This window comes from Zeus faber, assembly GCF_960531495.2.
Source record: "Zeus faber genome assembly, chromosome: 12".
NCBI classification, from domain to species: Eukaryota; Metazoa; Chordata; class Actinopteri; order Zeiformes; family Zeidae; genus Zeus; species Zeus faber.
This window is the reverse complement of record NC_137196.1, coordinates 23,030,296-23,047,033: the sequence shown is the minus strand read 5'-3', so window position 1 is coordinate 23,047,033 and position 16,738 is coordinate 23,030,296. Positions and strand designations below refer to the sequence as shown.

Sequence of the window (16,738 nt, the reverse complement as noted above, 5' to 3'; positions counted from 1 at the left end):
GTGTATATTTTTTAATTATATATTATATAATATATTTATAATATTGTCATATTATAATTAGATATTATAGTATTAAATGTCATATTATTCGTATGTTGTGATATTATAATATTATAACATTATAATATAATTATATAATATTAATGTTATTATGTTTCAATAAAATTCCCTTATTATTATAATATCCTACCTGTTCATTATTCATCACTATTCATCATCACTAAAGTTATGATTAGTTGATGCAGGTCAGTCAGCTTCACCCTTTAATCACTAACAACTTAACAGTCCAACTCTAAGCAGTGACAGTGATCCTGTCTCTGCAATTTAAAGATTTAGACATTTTATCCTGCAGCACTTGAAGAAATGTGTCTTCCAACGCTGGGCTTATCTGGTATTGATTTTTCTCCCTCCACACAATGAACTAAAAGCCCAGAGTGTGTGTGTTTGCGTGCGTTCCTTCGTGCGTGTGTGTGTGTGTGTCTGGGTGTGTTCTTAGGACTCCTATCCCAGGTACCTGAAGTCGGACTTGTACAAGAGCATGTTGGCAAAAGCTGTCGTTCCTCAGGAGACCAAGAAAAGGTGATGACATCGTTTTATCGTTTTCTTCTCAGTGATATATTTATATTATTTCACCGGTAGTTTGTCCTCCTTTGACTACTGGGCTCAATATAGAGAATCTGTTCTGTACTGGCACCCAATCCACCCCATAGTGATCCAACATGACAGCTGTTTTGACACTCGCCACTAGAATACCATGAGTATGTGAAGGTGGTGAAAAACGGTGGTATGCAAACGCTGCACAGTTTCTGTTGGCAAGCGTATCCCACAATGCATTGTGAGGGCGAGACGCAGTTAAGGTTCCTCTGCAGCGTCTCATCATCAACCTGCAACGTGCTGACAGTAAGTGGAGCGGCGATATGATGATGTAGTAGCAGTCGTAGTAGAACAATCTTCAATCGTCACACAGCACACCACACTGCAGCACACGCACACACACGCACATGCTCTGGATGGTGGCCGGTGAAATGAGGCCTCTGCGTTTAACCCATCCTGGCTTGTCCTTCCTCCGGGGGCACAGCCGGGAGCAGTGGGCAGCATTCGTGGACGCTCCCGGGGACCCGGTGACGAGTGTCCATCGCTGGTCAGACGATGATGTGTGCATGTTTTTGGTGGGGGTCCTAATTGAGGTTAGGTGGAGGAAACCCGATGTGAGCGCTCTTGCCTCCACCTCAGGAGAATCGGGAGAATGTGACTTTCCGAAATTGACAGTTTCACTGCTATGACTAATGAAAAAAGGCTGTGAAGTGGAATCAGAATGGGGAGGCCTGCTGTCAGTACATCATAACAATCATAATTCTCTCTCTCTCTCTCGCTCTCTCTCTCTCCCTCTCCCCTCAGCGTGTTCCCCTTCATGAGACGCCAGCGCCACGCCAGCCCCTCCCCTGCCCAGACCGTCGCCCCGGCGGCGGAGGCGGACGGACGGGCCAGAGGGGCGGGGCAGGCAGGTACCAACTCGTCCACCGTCTCCCAGGTCTGACGGCGCTCGCCGGTCGGACGTCCGCCACCGCCGCCGGCCACTTTCCACGCCCCGCCCCGTAGCGTCCCGCCCCCCCAAGGGGGGGTTGCCTCCCTCCGTCCGCTCCGGCTCTAACGCGGGACGACCTCGGCCGTGCGTCTCATCTGGAAGCGCGCGCCGCCGCAACGACCGCGACCGTCCTCTCCGAGCAAACTTCATATCCGCGCTGACTCCGCCCCTGATTCCGAGTCTTTCCAGCCGGCGCTACAGTCGCTCCCCACCGTCCGCCCCAGCCCTTTAATATCCATCCAAGCTCCCGTGTTACGCAGATATATACGCACACACACGGGAGAGAGGCTTCAGAAAAAGAGGTTTGTTTTACAGCGCGACCTAAATGTTTTGCGTGCGTTTAGCCACGAGTGTCTTCCTTTCTCCCCCCCCCCCCCCCGTCTTCATCCCACGCTGGAGCTTCTCGTCACCGCGGCTCCGCTTGCTGTCGTTGTTGTCGTCGTCGCTGTCGCTGCTTTTGATTTTGCTCAGGCATGTTCATGTTCATGTTCTCGTGACAATAAAATGTCTTTATTATACGTTATTGTATTTGCCACGTGTCGTGCTGTGGTGGTCAGTCTGTGTGTGTGTGTGTGTGTGTGTGTGTGTGTTCCGGTGAAGGGGGGGGTGTTTTTGGGTGTGGCCCATTTCTCATGTTAAGTTTGCTCATGAATTTCTGGACCAATGCACACACTTGTAACGCAGTGGGGGATACGCTTTACCAAAGTGAACAAAGTGTATTTCTTATGTCAGGTCGGGTTTTTTGTTCCGATATTGCACTGGTATGCCTGTAATAAGGTGGAATGGGCCCAAACTTTGGGTGCATGGATGATCCCTTACAGTAAATGCCTTTTTTCTATTGTCTTCCATCCCTTCACTCAACCTGCGTCGTTCTTCTTTGTGTAATAGGTATATTTTCTGTATTTAAAGAGCAGCTAGTTCGTTTCCACCTTTACCTCCACTTCACCGTGAGTCCCCTGGGGGCTCCAGCTCCCCCTACTGGCCTCAAGGACGCGTCTAATTCAAACAAGATTTCTGATGTGAATTAATGTGATTAATGAATTGCAGCAGAAACGGAAACCAGATGTGTCCCAATCTTACTTTTATCCTTTCCCAAGGGTAAACAACGCCCTTAGTTTTTTTTTGTTTTTCCCTCCATTTTCAACCTTTAAATTCAGGAATACAGTTACTATCCCATATTGGCGTTTCTGTGGTCTAACGCAGAGACCGTGCTCCACTTCTGACACCAGTTTATCCGCTAATTCATCGTTTAGTAAAGGAAAAACACATTTTTAAACGCTTACTTTTTTTTTTTTTTTTGTGCACTGCAGAGCAATACAGTGCAATACAGTGCAATACAGAGCCAGCAGCTGCTGGCTCTGTATTGTGTGACAAGCTGCACGACCAAGGGAAGCCATCAAATCTACTAATGGACATAAGCTTTATCTAGAGTGACATGCAGGCAAACAAACACATGCGCACGCGCACACACAGACACACACACACACGAAAAAGTGCATTTCAACACTCAAAATGAGCACCTACTCTATTGGTGAGGATTATGATAATCCATCCCTCTCCCTGTTGCTCTCCTTTCTGGGGTGTGTGTGTGTGTGTGTGTTTAAGTAAAGACAAACAGCAACAGTTTGCTTGCGTGCACAGAAACGCTAAAAGCCAACAAAAAGGCACTGATTGTTATTCTACAGATTTTATTTTTTTTGGTCATTTAAATTCATTTTGGATCTCACATTTCCAAGGAATGGTACAGAACATTGGAAGTACAGCAGTCTTTTCAACAACTCGCCCTGCGGAGTGCCCTGACAATATTTTCACGGAATGCCCTGTGACACTCCTGATGCCACAACATAATAAAACACACACGCACACGCACGCACACACACACACACACACACACGAGAAAACAAAAAAATAAATTTAAAAAGCAAGGTTTTCAAAGTGGGATTGTGCATAAGAACAGGCGGATTCAAATCTGTGCAAAATCACAACAAAAAAGGGAAAAGTCATAACGGTGGAGAAGACGCCCCATCACAGAGCACAGGAGCACCTCGGCTAGTTAGTAGTAGGTAGAGGTGAAATGTGTACGGTGCATTTAGTAGTTCAGTGGAGGAGAAAGATGCGCTGGTTTGCTCAACGCTCACACACTGGGTGAGATACAGTGAAGGCAGCGGCCACGCTGCAGCTTGGAAGATACATTCATCACGAGCCCATCCAAAAACACACGGGGCCTCATGTACATGAAATAGTGGCACGCTCGCTTCAAAAATCGACAAAAATGCTTCCGAACGAGGCCGGCTTGCTCAGGTTTTTCGGGTAGGAAGACAGGAAATTAAAGGACCCCCCCTCAACCTTCGGACCCCGACACCGTTTTGGTTTGGTGGGCCGGTAAGAGGTAGGGACGTTTTTTTGCAAAGAACACGCGCGCCTTCCATATTTGAAATCGGCGTCTTTCTTTTCACTTGTGTGTGGCATTCAAAGTCAAGTAAGCGGAGTTTTCATGTCGTTTTAACGGAGGGAAAACACCAGAGCGCCTCTCTGAATCATGTGACGTGGAGTTTTGGGTTCCGGGGTGGGGGGAAAAAAAAATGATTTAAACTTTAAAAACAAGGGGCAATCGATTTACTGTAAGAGCACACGTCACGCGAACGCTGAGGTACGGCAGTTAAACACGGATTCGCTGAATCTTAACTCCAGCCGCGGAGACTGTTGTTTTGGGGGCGACGGCGGAAACAGGCGACCCAACTATAAGATTTCACCCATAATAAACAAGGCTGAGCTTAATTCAAGAAATTATTACTAAATCATCATATGAGATTTTAAATAAAATTGATAAATAATCACAAGATTATATATTCAAAATGATCATTTCATAAATAGGATATCAGATCGACCTAATATTGACCCCAGACCTGATATTGTAGTAAATTATCGGTCCTATTCTTGGTCGCCATTCATTTAGACCACAAATGTTGGATCGTGAACGTTCCACCTTAAATCCAACGTTCCGCCTTAAATCGACAGAACTGAACAGAGGACTGTGGCAGGATGAGGTGAGGAGCTCAAATTGTTTCACAAAGCTGAGCAGTTCCAGGTTCACGTCGAACTGAGCCGCGCACGGTGAAGCCACTTTGTTTTAAAATTTCCAGACTGGAGTACTACTTCCAGACCTGCTACAACCCCGTCTGGAAAGCACAAGAGGGTTTTCAAAAACTGTCCTTGAGAGTTCGCCAGGGCCCGAGGGAAAAGGGAACACGGGAAGGTTTGTAGGAACGAGGAACAGTTACAGTTATTAGAAATATAGTATATAAGTTAAGATCTAGGAGACTTTCCATACAGCATCATTTGTTATAAATATGCTTGACATTCATATACTACCCGTGTGAAATATAAACATAAGCAATATTTACAAACTAGGAAAGGTCGCATGGTGTGTTCACTCGGGGCGAAAGTGCCGTTTACGTCGGAGCTGGTGAGCGAGGCGGCCTGGAGGTCGGGTCAGTTGATGGTGATGCCGGACCGGGCTGGAACGGGGTTAGAGGACCACGGCGGTGTCAAAACCGAGCTTCAGCCGCTGAGACCCTTTTTCCGGACGATAGCTCACATTTTTCGATTATATTATTATTTGATTATTTAGAGTAGATTATATTTAATTTAGCCGCTGGAAAAGTCTTGAGCGATATGGTGAGAAACCTACCTTGCACTTATCTCTTGGCCACGCTAACAAAGACGGCAAGAAGTGTTTTTTTTGTCAAAGCTGCTTCATGTTGTGTTTACACTTAATGTTTTTTTTTCCTTTTCAAGTGGAATTAAAAAATAGAAAATACGCCAAAATGAAGTCATAAAAACACACAAAAAATGAAGCACTTATTTTTGTAGTCGTCAGCGCGACCAAGGAGATAGCTGTGAGGAAAAGAGACCATATTAAAAATCAAAAAAAAAAAATGTGAGCTACAATCAGGTAAAAGGGAGGTGTCTGTGTGTGTGTGTGTGTGTGTGTGCCAGCTAGTAGACAAGTGGAAGCTCTATCTGACAGCTGTACGGTGCTTTTAAGGATGTGTGCATAAGGGTCTGTCTTTGTGTGTAGCGGTGAATGTTTCTGCATGTCAATATCCATCAAGTGAAGATTTGTTTTGTGTGTCTGTAATGTAATGCATACATTTTGTTGTTGTGTGTGTGTGTGTGTGTGTGTGTGTGTGTGTGTGTGTGTGTGCCTGTGTACAAACGCTCATCCAGCGCCTTCCAGTCCCCGTCTCAAAAGTGCCCCGCCCCGCCCTAGGTGACAGTGTAGAGCTCCTCCTTGCCGCTCTGGCACAGCGTGTACCCGCAGACCCTCGGCCGCCAGCTGAAGCCCCAGCCCCGGGCCCAGCCCCACGCCTCGCGGTCCTTCCCCTTGGGCGGCAGCAGGAACACCACGCTGCTGGCCACCAGCACGTGCCACAGCGAGTGGGTGTAGTAGTAGTTGTCCTCCGTCTCGGCGAACACGTACACGCACACGCCGATGAGCGCGCAGAGGATCCCCGGGATCAGGTAGAGCACCCAGCGCCGCCAGGACGGAGGGTAGCAGTGGCGGCGCCGCACGCCTCTGTACACCTGGCGGAAAACAAGGACCCGAATCAGACCTCGTCTTCCTCCCGCTGCTCACATCCTAACCAAGGTTGTTATCGTTTAGGGGGATTGAAATCAAAACAAAGAAAAACAGAAGTCATTTTCTCTCGAGTAAAACTTACATTTAAAATCAGGTCACCCGAAACAACCTGAAATACTATTCAAATGGAGTCAAACAAAAGATTTTTATTTTATTTTATTTGCATGTATTTGTTTGAAACTTCATAAACGTTTTCTATGTCACCGTTTTCTATTTTTACTTTTTTTATATTCTGTTTTATATCACCGCCCAACAGCATGGAATTGACCCCACTAGATGGCGGTGTAACCCGCTCGGCCAACCTGTGGCGCTCAGAGCTGTACTGTTTGATTAGATTAGATTTGTTTTGAATTACAAACAGTGAAATAGGTCAGGGAAAAAAAAAAAAAATTATAAATAGAAACTGCCAAAAGCTCAAGGATAAATACACTGAAACCATAAACTGGTAATATAATAAAACCTTAAAATAATATAGAAGCTAAATTAATTTGAAAAGTTGGAACTAATTACCTTAGCTCGCTGTCAAATTTTTATCCTTTAAAGTCTAGAAAAAATTAAACAAAAAAAAAAACAACAAAAAAGGCAAAACAGTAATGTACTGTAGGGGATACAAACAATCAAAGTAGCTGTAGCGTGTGGAAGTATAGGGAGCCGCTCTCTTACCCAGGCTATCACCATGGCCAGCACGGCACAGAGCACGGGGCCCAGCATGTTCCACAGGCCCCTGCGGTCCAGCTGCATGGACATGGCTATCAGCAGCGCCCCGAGCATGAACAGAGTCTATACACACACACACACGCACGCACACAAAAACAGGGATTGAGACAAAACCCACGCATGCTACCTATTGCAACTTGAATAAAACACTTTGTTAAACTACTAACAGCATGGAACTTTGGAGCGGTATTCGCTGCCTTCTTACATATTTGAGTTGGTCTCTGACGCGGGCCATGCAGAGGATGGTGACCCAGATGGAGCAGACCGACCCCAGGAAGTCGCAGAACTGCAGCGTGTCGTAGTCCATAATGCACAGCACGGCCACGCCCGGCTGGTCGCAGGCGTGGTAGAACTACAAAACACGGGAGCGCACGCGGAAGGGGGTTTGGTGGCGGTTCGGACCTCACGGCCGTACCCCGCCCCCCCCCCCCCGAATAACTTTGTGCGCGCGCTTACCGTGGAGAAGAACATGGTGAAGAGGTAGACGGAGGCCTCGGTGACGTAGCAGCGTTTGAAGGCCACCACGATGGGCGGCAGGAAGAGCAGGTTACTGAGCGTGAGCAGCAGCGCGGCCGTCACCTGGCGACCGTACGACTGGGCCGCCGAGCCGTCCGTGCAGCCCCACCCGCTCCAGCCTTTCAAATGAACGACACCGGGAAGACACAGAGTGATACGGGCTCCTTCTCTCATATGAATATTGAGGGCTGATGTGTTTTGAGTACTACCTGGAACCCGCTGGAAGCTCAAGAATCTCTCTCTGCTCCACTCGTCGGGCGCCAAATTAAACCTCTCTTTCAACAACCGACCTCAGCAGCCGTGTCTGTTTGTCATCTCGTTTTAATTCACTTAATAATAGAATGATGTTTGCGCTACGCGTTGCGTTATTCGGATCATTGTGTGATTAGAAGCTCGGCTATGGGGCCAGGAAAAAAAAAACGTTAAAATCGTCAAAACATCAATTCTGCAGGCAGCAGTGAGTAAAGGGGATGGTAGACCTGAAAGGACGCAGCCCTGTCTGTTATGTAGCGGCTATAATCCCAGTCCCTGCTTTGTGCCAAAAGGAGAGCAGCTGGGATTCCAAGGATTGAGATTACCACAGGTTTGACTAGAGCACGGTAGGCTCGGGCGCATTTACGATGAAATCGTCGGCGATCGACTCCACCTATCACGATTGACAAGTTCAAGTTCAAGAGATTATTCGTCACATACATATACACAAGTTCATACATATATGCAGTGACATAGATTTTTATTTAAAAAAATAAAATGATACGCCAGTAAGAATCAGAGTATTAAAACTGCTTAAGTGCAGTTTACCGTGTTCTGAAACTGGAGCAAAGAGATTTGAGAGCAGAAAAAAATAAATAAAATAATAATAATAATAATAATAATAATAAATAAATAAATCTGCGTTTGGAATTTTGCACCACCGCCCAAGCCTCGAGCTCGGCGAGTGCGGTGTTGACTTTGTCTTATCAGACTAAAGTAACAGATTACACTTCAGACTGGCAGCAAGAGTAAAACGTAAAAAAAAAAAAATGAGGCACATATCACGACTGAATAAACGTTTTGGGTTGAATCTATTTTTGTGCATTTGTTCATGAGTTGCTCGCAGAACTGCAAGCTAGACCATAAAATGATCAGAATAGATCTGTGGATATTTCTTTTCGGAGTTTCCAGAAAACTTACACTCGAACCCCTGGATCTACATCTACCCACCTAACGCCGTGCACTCCAGCTCGGAAGTGCGCCGGCTTTTAAATCGGTCGCGAGACGGGGATGAGGTTAGGGCGGTCGGTTGGGAAACCAAAATCAAAATGACAGACGACCACGAGGAGAATACAAGCCTGGAGTGCCTCGTACCCGCCTTGCAGACGCAGGCGGCGTACAGGAAGCTGTAGGACCTGAGCAGCCTGCACTCGCCGTGCGCGCCGCAGTCATCCACGCAGGCGCTGGCGTACACCTGCGGCACCACGGAGACCAACGACACATTCCCGCAGTCGGTGCTGGGGGACAGATCAGAGGAGGGTGTTGACATTTCATACACAATGAGAATTGCGACCAACTTTTCAGTTTACTGTTTACTGATGTGGATTACAAAATATTTGACGGGGGGAAAATTCAGTCTAATATGGGAAGTCAATATTTCAACTTGTTGGAGACTATGGTGGTGTTTAATTGAAGTCGGAAAAAGTCGCATCGCTACCAAACAAGAATCAACCGTCACAACTTCCAAATCAATTCAGAAACTGAATTTTAATTCTTGACTTGTGATCGATTTTTTTTTTTTTTTTTCAACCCAGCTACAAAAACATCTTTTCAAAGTGGTTTCTGATTTGCTACCTGTTGCAGGTGAGCTGCAGGGAGAGGTACCATGTTGTTGACTGAGGGAAGGGCAGCCGCACCGCGGCTTTCGGGACGCTGGTGTTCACGTGGAGGGCGTACCCCGGAAACAAAGCTACAGACGACATATCTCATTACAAATGATGCGCAGTAATTGATCAATGGGATGCAATGCGGATATGTACGAGAATAAATGATTTGAGTCTGCTGTACCTGTGCGGCAGGGCTGAGAATGGTTAAGGTTGAGGACTGGAGCCACGGGAGAGAGACAGGCCACCACACTGCTGTCATTCCCCAGGGTTATATTAGTCTGCACACACACGCACGCAGAGACACACAGACACACACAGACACACAGACACACACTTATAGCAAAACACCTCAAAGCTACTGAGGGGCTGTATGGTGTAAGGGTTAACAAAAATCTTGGTTCCATTTGATACGACACAGTGATGTCAGTTCGGTACATGTTCAATAAAACTAAATAAATAAAACAAATGAAAGCAAGTATTAACCTTTTTTTTTTTTTTTTTTTTAAATCATGAACGTAGGACCATAAAGGTCAAATCAATTTACACCTTAAACACAATGGAGCTATACCTAGCCCAGCTTCTAGCGTGTCTATATCAGCATATAAACAAAAAAGCAGAGCCTTATGTAGAGTAAGAATCAAACGTTACAGGTTCTGCCTGGTTGAAAGGCACCAACAACATTTAACATTTTTTATACTGTTAAAAAACACACTTTATTTTGTTCACTTTATAAAGTGAATCTAACAATCGTTCCCTTATGATCCATACAAAACTGTGAGCCTCATCTCCAACTTTTCGAGGAGAGTGCATCGTTATACCCCTGGTATGTGTGTGTGTGTATGTGTATGTGTACGTACGTGTGTGTGTGTGTGTGTGTGTGTGTGTGTGTGTGTGTGTGTGTGTGTGTGTGTGTGTGTGTGTGTGCGTGCGTGCGCGCGACTCACAGTGTTGAGGGTCAGCTGCAGGTTGAGCGTGCCGCCGCTGGCGTGCGCGTGCAGCGGGTAGCTGAGCAGCGTTGGGTTTGTGTGCGTCACGCCGACGCCGGGCCCGTTGAGCGGCGTAAAACGGACGGACAACACGTCCAGCTCTTCGCCCATCACCGGGACGCTCCACACGCAGCCCGGCGGCGACGGGGGCGGCGGAGACGACGCGCCGCTCGGGGAGGCCGCCTCGGCGACCGCCGAGCCATTGGGTGCCAGGGTGGAGTTGCCAGGGCTGGCGTTGCCGCGGAGCTTGGAGACGAAATCGTCTCCTGCGAGGCCGACGCTCTTTGGCTTGCAGCTCACTGAGGGCAAGGCAAACAGACTCATTTTTTTTTCCAGCAGTTGATAAATGTACAGAGTTAAATGTAGAACTTTTTAAGACTTTTTTTTTTTTTACAAAATGTAAGTCTCTCTTCTTCAATTAGGAATTGCAGGCAAGTGCTCTATATTTGGATCAGGCAGGATGAGGTAGAAACAGGGAAGGTTATGAACTAGATGGTTATATTACTTTTATAGTTTATAGCGGGTTATATAGTTTCTATTATAAACTGTTATTAGAAGGTTTATTATTAAACCTGTGTAGTTTGACTTGATGTTGAAGGACACTGTGTGGTTGTCAAGGACGCTCTCGGCGACGACCAGCACCCAGGTGTCCCACGGCGGGGCCGCCAGAGTCGCGGAGCAGCCGGGGGCGGAGCAGTTCACCGCCACGGGGCCCTCGTCCAGGGAGGAGGTGCCCAGCCTCAGCACCAGCGGACAGCTTCCCCTTTCTGGACCCGCCTGGCAGTCGGTCACAGAGACGGACAGGGAGGAGGCAAACTCTGGAACAAACAACCTGGATGTGTAAAAACACACACATGTCAAGGTCATACGACGTCCTGGAAAACACCTGATTCTATTTGCGGACTGGATTAGAGCGCCGAGTACTCAATCTTGGGTACTTGCCCAGATGCTAAGTACCATTACAGTACAAATACTTTCATTTTCAGTTACATTTAGATTGAGATCTGTGATATGAAGATGTAACATGAGGCTGTTGCCGACTCCCAAGAATAAAACATGAAACAAAAACTCAACACAAATAAATCACATTATGTTACGTTGGTAACTGGTTTAAATAACTGACTAAACTAAATTTTTGCAAAGTAGGAGAAGAACTACACGTGCACAGTAGAGGATGAGAAGCCCCATGGCAGTATCAGCGCATGCCCACAAAATACACAAATAAAAAAATACTAAATTACACCCACAAACAAATGTACACATGCATGGCGTGCACGTGAACCACACACAGCCATCTTACCTGAGGCGTGCAGGTCTGTCAGAGGCTGCGGTTTGAGGCAGGATCGCAGCCGGCTGTAGAACTGGCGTATCTACAGCCCTCCTTACTGAGAGCTGAGGCTGAAAAAAGTAGGAGCAGGACGGAAACCCCTACGATGGAGAAAGAGAGAGAGGGAATGACAACATCTCACACACACACACACACACACACACACACACACACACACACACACACACACACACACACACACACACACACACACACACACACACACACACACACGCACACGCACACGCACACGCACACGTAATATTCAGCTCCTTATACAGTATCTAGGAGTATCTAGAAGTTATTTAATGCCCTCTTTTAACGACAGGCTTGTATTAACCAAATATGAACGTGCAAAGTGGGAAATACATCTACCACCAGAAAAGATAAGCAGCATAAGAATGCGGTCAAGCCGGTATTCGTTAGCTAAAACACATTAAGGACAGGTTGGTGGAGACTATGAATGGATGACAAAACTTCCAGCCAGTTCAGCAGAGGGTTTGCTTTTCAGGACGTCAGCAGGAGCAGAGTTAACAGATAAGATAATTGTATAAATTGTGGGAATTCTACATTTTAATATACTTTATCTATCTAACCATCCATCTAGCCATAAATGTTTGGATCTCGTAGATGTGCACTGCTCTGTACCTACCTTCTGTTCTATCCGCCCGTCATCTCGAGGCAAGTGAGCTGCGAGGTACCAGACCCCGGGTGTGGGGTCAGAGAGGTTGAAGGTTTTGGAGCTGTGAGTGGTCACCGGCAAGGTCAACGAGTGGGCAGGGCTCCACAGAGTGGCGTTAGGAAACACCAAACCCACTGGGTTGATAACCGGAGGGGCACCCCACCGGATATGTCTGCAAAGGGAAAGCAGCAGAAAGGCAGAACATGAGCAAAAAGTTGGGCTTGCAGGGGAGACAGAAAAACAAGGATCTGGCGACGGGGGATGAGGAGAACGATTACAAAGCGGGAGGGAGCACCAGATTGGTGCCAGAATGTCATGGAACTCAGTAGCTTACACAGTGACGTTGTGCTGTCCGCAGTGGAAGCCCTGTGCCCGTGTCACCGAAAACTGCCATCGGGCTATGGCGGTGTCCTCTGGGATGTGAAACCTCTGCAGCCTCACGTTGCCGTACCAACCATATCTTGACAGTTTCTGGGGCGGTTTGGAGGAGAGCTCTGACACAAACGTCACTTGTCCATCTGAAAGCATATTTTAAAAAAACGGTCAAACAACAGTCAAAGTCATTCCAAAATGATCGGAGCAAAAGATGCAAGGATGTAAAAAAAGTATTTCACCACTATACTTTTTTCCTACTTAACAATTTGAATCATTAACACGGAAGTTGACCGGTATATGAATTATGGTTAGGTTATTGTTTTGTGACATTTTTGTCTTTTTTTTAATGTTTCATTATTACTTTATTAGGATGACTGATTTGTTCTCATCTCTGCCGCTGTGACACCACAATATCTCTCTGGGGACGAATAAATCGAATGAAATATCAATATAAATCTATCTATATAAACTTATATAAATCTTATGGATTGATATCACAGAATCTGGAAAATACCAGAAAATACGGAACAGATAACCCAGATAAGTAAGTAAATAATGATGTTGCAACTGGAGAGCGTTAGACTTCAGTCATTTAAATAGTGAGGCAAATAACTAAAATATCCATGATTAGGAAGCAAGCCATCTTAAGCAAGTAAGTCAAGTAAACAAAAATACAATAAAAACAGATGAAACACAGAAGGTGAAACAGACACAAGTTAAAACATAAAAAAATTGCTTTTTAAAAGAGTCCAGAGACCTCAGTCATTGGGAGACTGTGCCAGAGCTTATGTGCTACCGAATGAAGTCTTAAAACGTGTCCTAGGGACAATTGGAAGACCTGGGTCAGAGGACCTAAGAGATCGGCTCGTGGTGTGTGATGTATTATGTAATGTGGAGCCTGGCAATCTAGGGCCCTATACATGAGCACCAAGATTTTAAAATGAATTCTACAATGAATAGGAGGCCAATGCAGTTGGATCATGTTAAAAGCCTAGCAGCAGCATTTTGGACGGTTTGTAGAAGGTGGAGGGAACATTTACTCAGGCAGGTAAAAAGATCATTGCCGTAGTCAAAATGTGACAAAATAAAATCCCGAATTAAAACCTCCATTTCAGCTCGTGACACAAGAGACATGAAAGAAACATGATCGTGTCAGCCTCCTCATATGGGAATCAGAACGCACGGATTGGTCAAAGATCACACTGAGATTACGTAGACATGAGCGAGACGAGGAGGATAAGGCACCAAGGTTCTGCCTGATCACTGAGTGACGGTTATCAGGAGCAACAATCAAGACATCAGCTTTATTGGCAGTTAGGTGCAGAAAATTATTTGCCATCCAGTTCCTGATTGAATTTAAACAGTTGTTCAATACAGAGAGTCTATCAAGCTCATGAGGTTTGAGGGAAAAATATAGCTGAATGTCATCGACAGACAAAGGACAGATGTCACTGAAACTACTGATAATCTGTCCTAGTGGAGGCATGTATATGGAGAATAAGATAGGCCTGAAGACCAAATCTGGGGGACATCACATGACGGAGCAGCAGTGTCCGACACAAAATCGCCTCCAGAGACTGAGGGATTCCTATCTGTGAGATAGGAAAACCACTCTGATGCAGTCCCAGAAATGGTGTTTTCACCTGTGGACTAATATGTGGTGGTCAACAGTATCAAACGCTGCAATAAGGTCTAATAAAACCAAAACATACATTCTCCAGCATCTGCAGCCATTGAGATATCGTTTGAGACCTAAAAGGGGATCTATTCATCTTTTCCTTGTTTTCTGTTACAATGTGGGATGTTCGTATTGGACGTGGCCAAAGTGTGAAATAATGAGGTAAACGAATGACAAAGTAATGGCTGTGAACAAAATGCTCAGGCTTGCGACCGCTCTGAACGCTCCGTTTTCAAAAGGTTTTTTTCCCCACTCTCTGCACCAGCTGACGTCAGCTCGTGACGGATCTCCTCATATGGTCATCTGCTCCATCACCATCGGCTGTGCGTTTCCCCAAACCAAGCCGATAAAAAGCGAGTTTATATTTTAGATTAATCCATTTATTTTATTTTCCGATGTTGACGGGAAAACAAAAAATCCCCGCGTCCAAGAGTCGCGGTGCGTCGCGGTGCTGTGCCGTGTTCCGCAAGGTGGAAGAACGGCAACGAAAGTCGGAACAAACTTTTAAATGAGTCCTTGTATATGATATGATAATGATAATATGAGTGGAGATTCAGCAACTAGATTGTTAATTTCTCGCCTTAAATTTGTTTCAGAAGCAGATTTTAGTGGACTGATAAGGTGAAATCAGTGAATATCTACGGAGTAAATAAAACGGAGCCCGGCGTGAAGCTCCGGGCTCCTGCGGCTGCGTCTTATGTCTGCACGTGGGGGTGGGTTGTCTGTGGTGGTACGCTTCGGGGGTGCAGGGTCTCCTCGCGCTCTGCCGCGGGACTGGTTTATGCCCCTCGGGGCCGTGCGTGTGTGTTGCTCCGCGGGCTCCTGGTTTCTCTAGGGGCTGGGGGTCCTCTGTGGCTGCGAGGCGTGGTGCTCTGGGCTTTCTGGCGGTCGTAGAGTGTCCCCAACGGCTGCAGGACTCGGGGGTGGCTGCAGGGCCTTTCCCGCTGCTTGGAGGCTCTACCATATAATTCCGACCTCATACACCAGAACTAATTGGGACAAGTCCTGTACACTCACTGGTGAATACATCACACACACACACACACACACACACACACACACACACACACACACACACACACACACACACCTCCGAACAGCCTCCTGATTACATCCCTCTCCTTTTCTCCCTCATTTACTGCCGTAGCTATCACAGGAATAATTAACTCTGTTCTGTCGATACACGCCTGATGTTTCCATGTTGTTTGGTTGTTTGTTTGTTTATTTGTCTCACCCGTGGTGATCCTCGCCCCTCTTGGAGAAGTAATGACAATCGGGGAGAGACCAAAACACGGTAAGATGGTTCTCCAAAGAGGGGGGGTTGGTGGTGGTTGTGCGTAATAAAAAGCTGTGCTCTTGCCATCCCACGGGGTCGTCCACGGGACAGAGTTGTTGCAGCAGCTCTTGATGACGATTAAAGAGCGAATAAAGAGTTGCACTGCAGGTTGAGAGGTTGAACTCCACTTGCAGACTAACTCTGTCCTAGATGCCATGGGACAAATACTCCTGTGTGCTGTATGCAAAGCATGCAGACAGCACCGGTAAAAACAAAAATAAACAACTAAAACAAATAAAATAGCTGGGGACACACCCTGATAAAAGAGAGGGGTTTATATTAGTGACCAAACTGGGACTGATACGTTTAAAACCCTTTCGGAGCAGAGGGGCTGGGCTAGAAGGGGGGGGGGTCCCATTGTTCCTAACAAGGCTGTCAAATCAATTAAAGACACGGGACAAAAGGAACCCAGGACGGACGGGTCGGAAGAACCACCGGTGAGTGGACCGGAGGAGGCTGGGACGTTTGCCCTAATATTTACGACCCAATCCATCAAGTACTGAAGGACGTTACTGAAGTCGCCGTTCAGGGGAAAGTGGAGAATTCGGCGCGCCCGGAAAATGACGACATTGTCTCTTGTGTCAAAGGGGACTTTAGGATTTATCTTCCTGTGACATATTAGATGCGATCAACGAGACGCTTTCTGACCCACGCGCGGTTTTTTTTGTTTGTTTGTTTGTTTGTTTGTTTTTCTTTTGAGGCGTAACCTGTGTACCTCACGCTTCCTGGGGTCCCGCGGGCGCCCGGTCGCCCGGTCGTCCGACATTTGGGCCCGAAACTCCGGTTCGCCCCGTTCATCCCGCTGCGCACCCGCCGCCTCCCTCTCCCCGGTCGCGGCTCCCACTCACCGTCTCCCCGCGACACGGCAGCCAGCGCGACGAAAAGCAGAGCGCACGCAACACGAACTGCCATGTTTCCCTGCCGACCTCCCGCACCATCACGCCGCTGTGGCCGCGCGGGGAGTCGCTTGACCCGCACGACGCTTCCTGGTTTCGAGGTAAATACGTGACGTCGGCGGCGTCCGGCTGTGACGCC

The 16,738-nt window shown here is 46.8% G+C and overlaps 2 protein-coding genes across 2 annotated transcripts in view; one reads left to right on the top strand and one right to left on the bottom strand.

Annotated features, from left to right (window-relative positions):
• Positions 1-1,537, top strand: part of rgs11 (regulator of G protein signaling 11) — a gene marked incomplete at both ends in the record, with an annotated part of 10,698 nt that extends 9,161 nt beyond the window's left edge. Inside the window, 2 exons of the mRNA XM_080010307.1 lie at positions 497-579; positions 1,399-1,537. Coding sequence (XP_079866433.1) covers positions 497-579; positions 1,399-1,537 — 222 coding nt within the window. The remainder of the gene's footprint in view (positions 1-496; positions 580-1,398) is intronic.
• Positions 1,538-3,290: 1,753 nt separating this feature from the next.
• Positions 3,291-16,736, bottom strand: pgap6 (post-glycosylphosphatidylinositol attachment to proteins 6). The gene is made up of 13 exons (XM_080010888.1): positions 16,552-16,736; positions 12,649-12,832; positions 12,285-12,486; positions 11,606-11,733; positions 10,878-11,137; positions 10,264-10,604; positions 9,501-9,597; positions 9,288-9,402; positions 8,808-8,950; positions 7,401-7,579; positions 7,150-7,296; positions 6,891-7,007; positions 3,291-6,172 (listed from the first exon to the last, which is right to left on the bottom strand). Exons 1-13 carry the CDS (start codon positions 16,613-16,615, stop codon positions 5,855-5,857), a joined length of 2,295 nt encoding a protein of 764 aa, XP_079867014.1. The 5' UTR covers positions 16,616-16,736; the 3' UTR covers positions 3,291-5,854.
• Between the last annotated feature and the right edge of the window lie 2 nt (positions 16,737-16,738).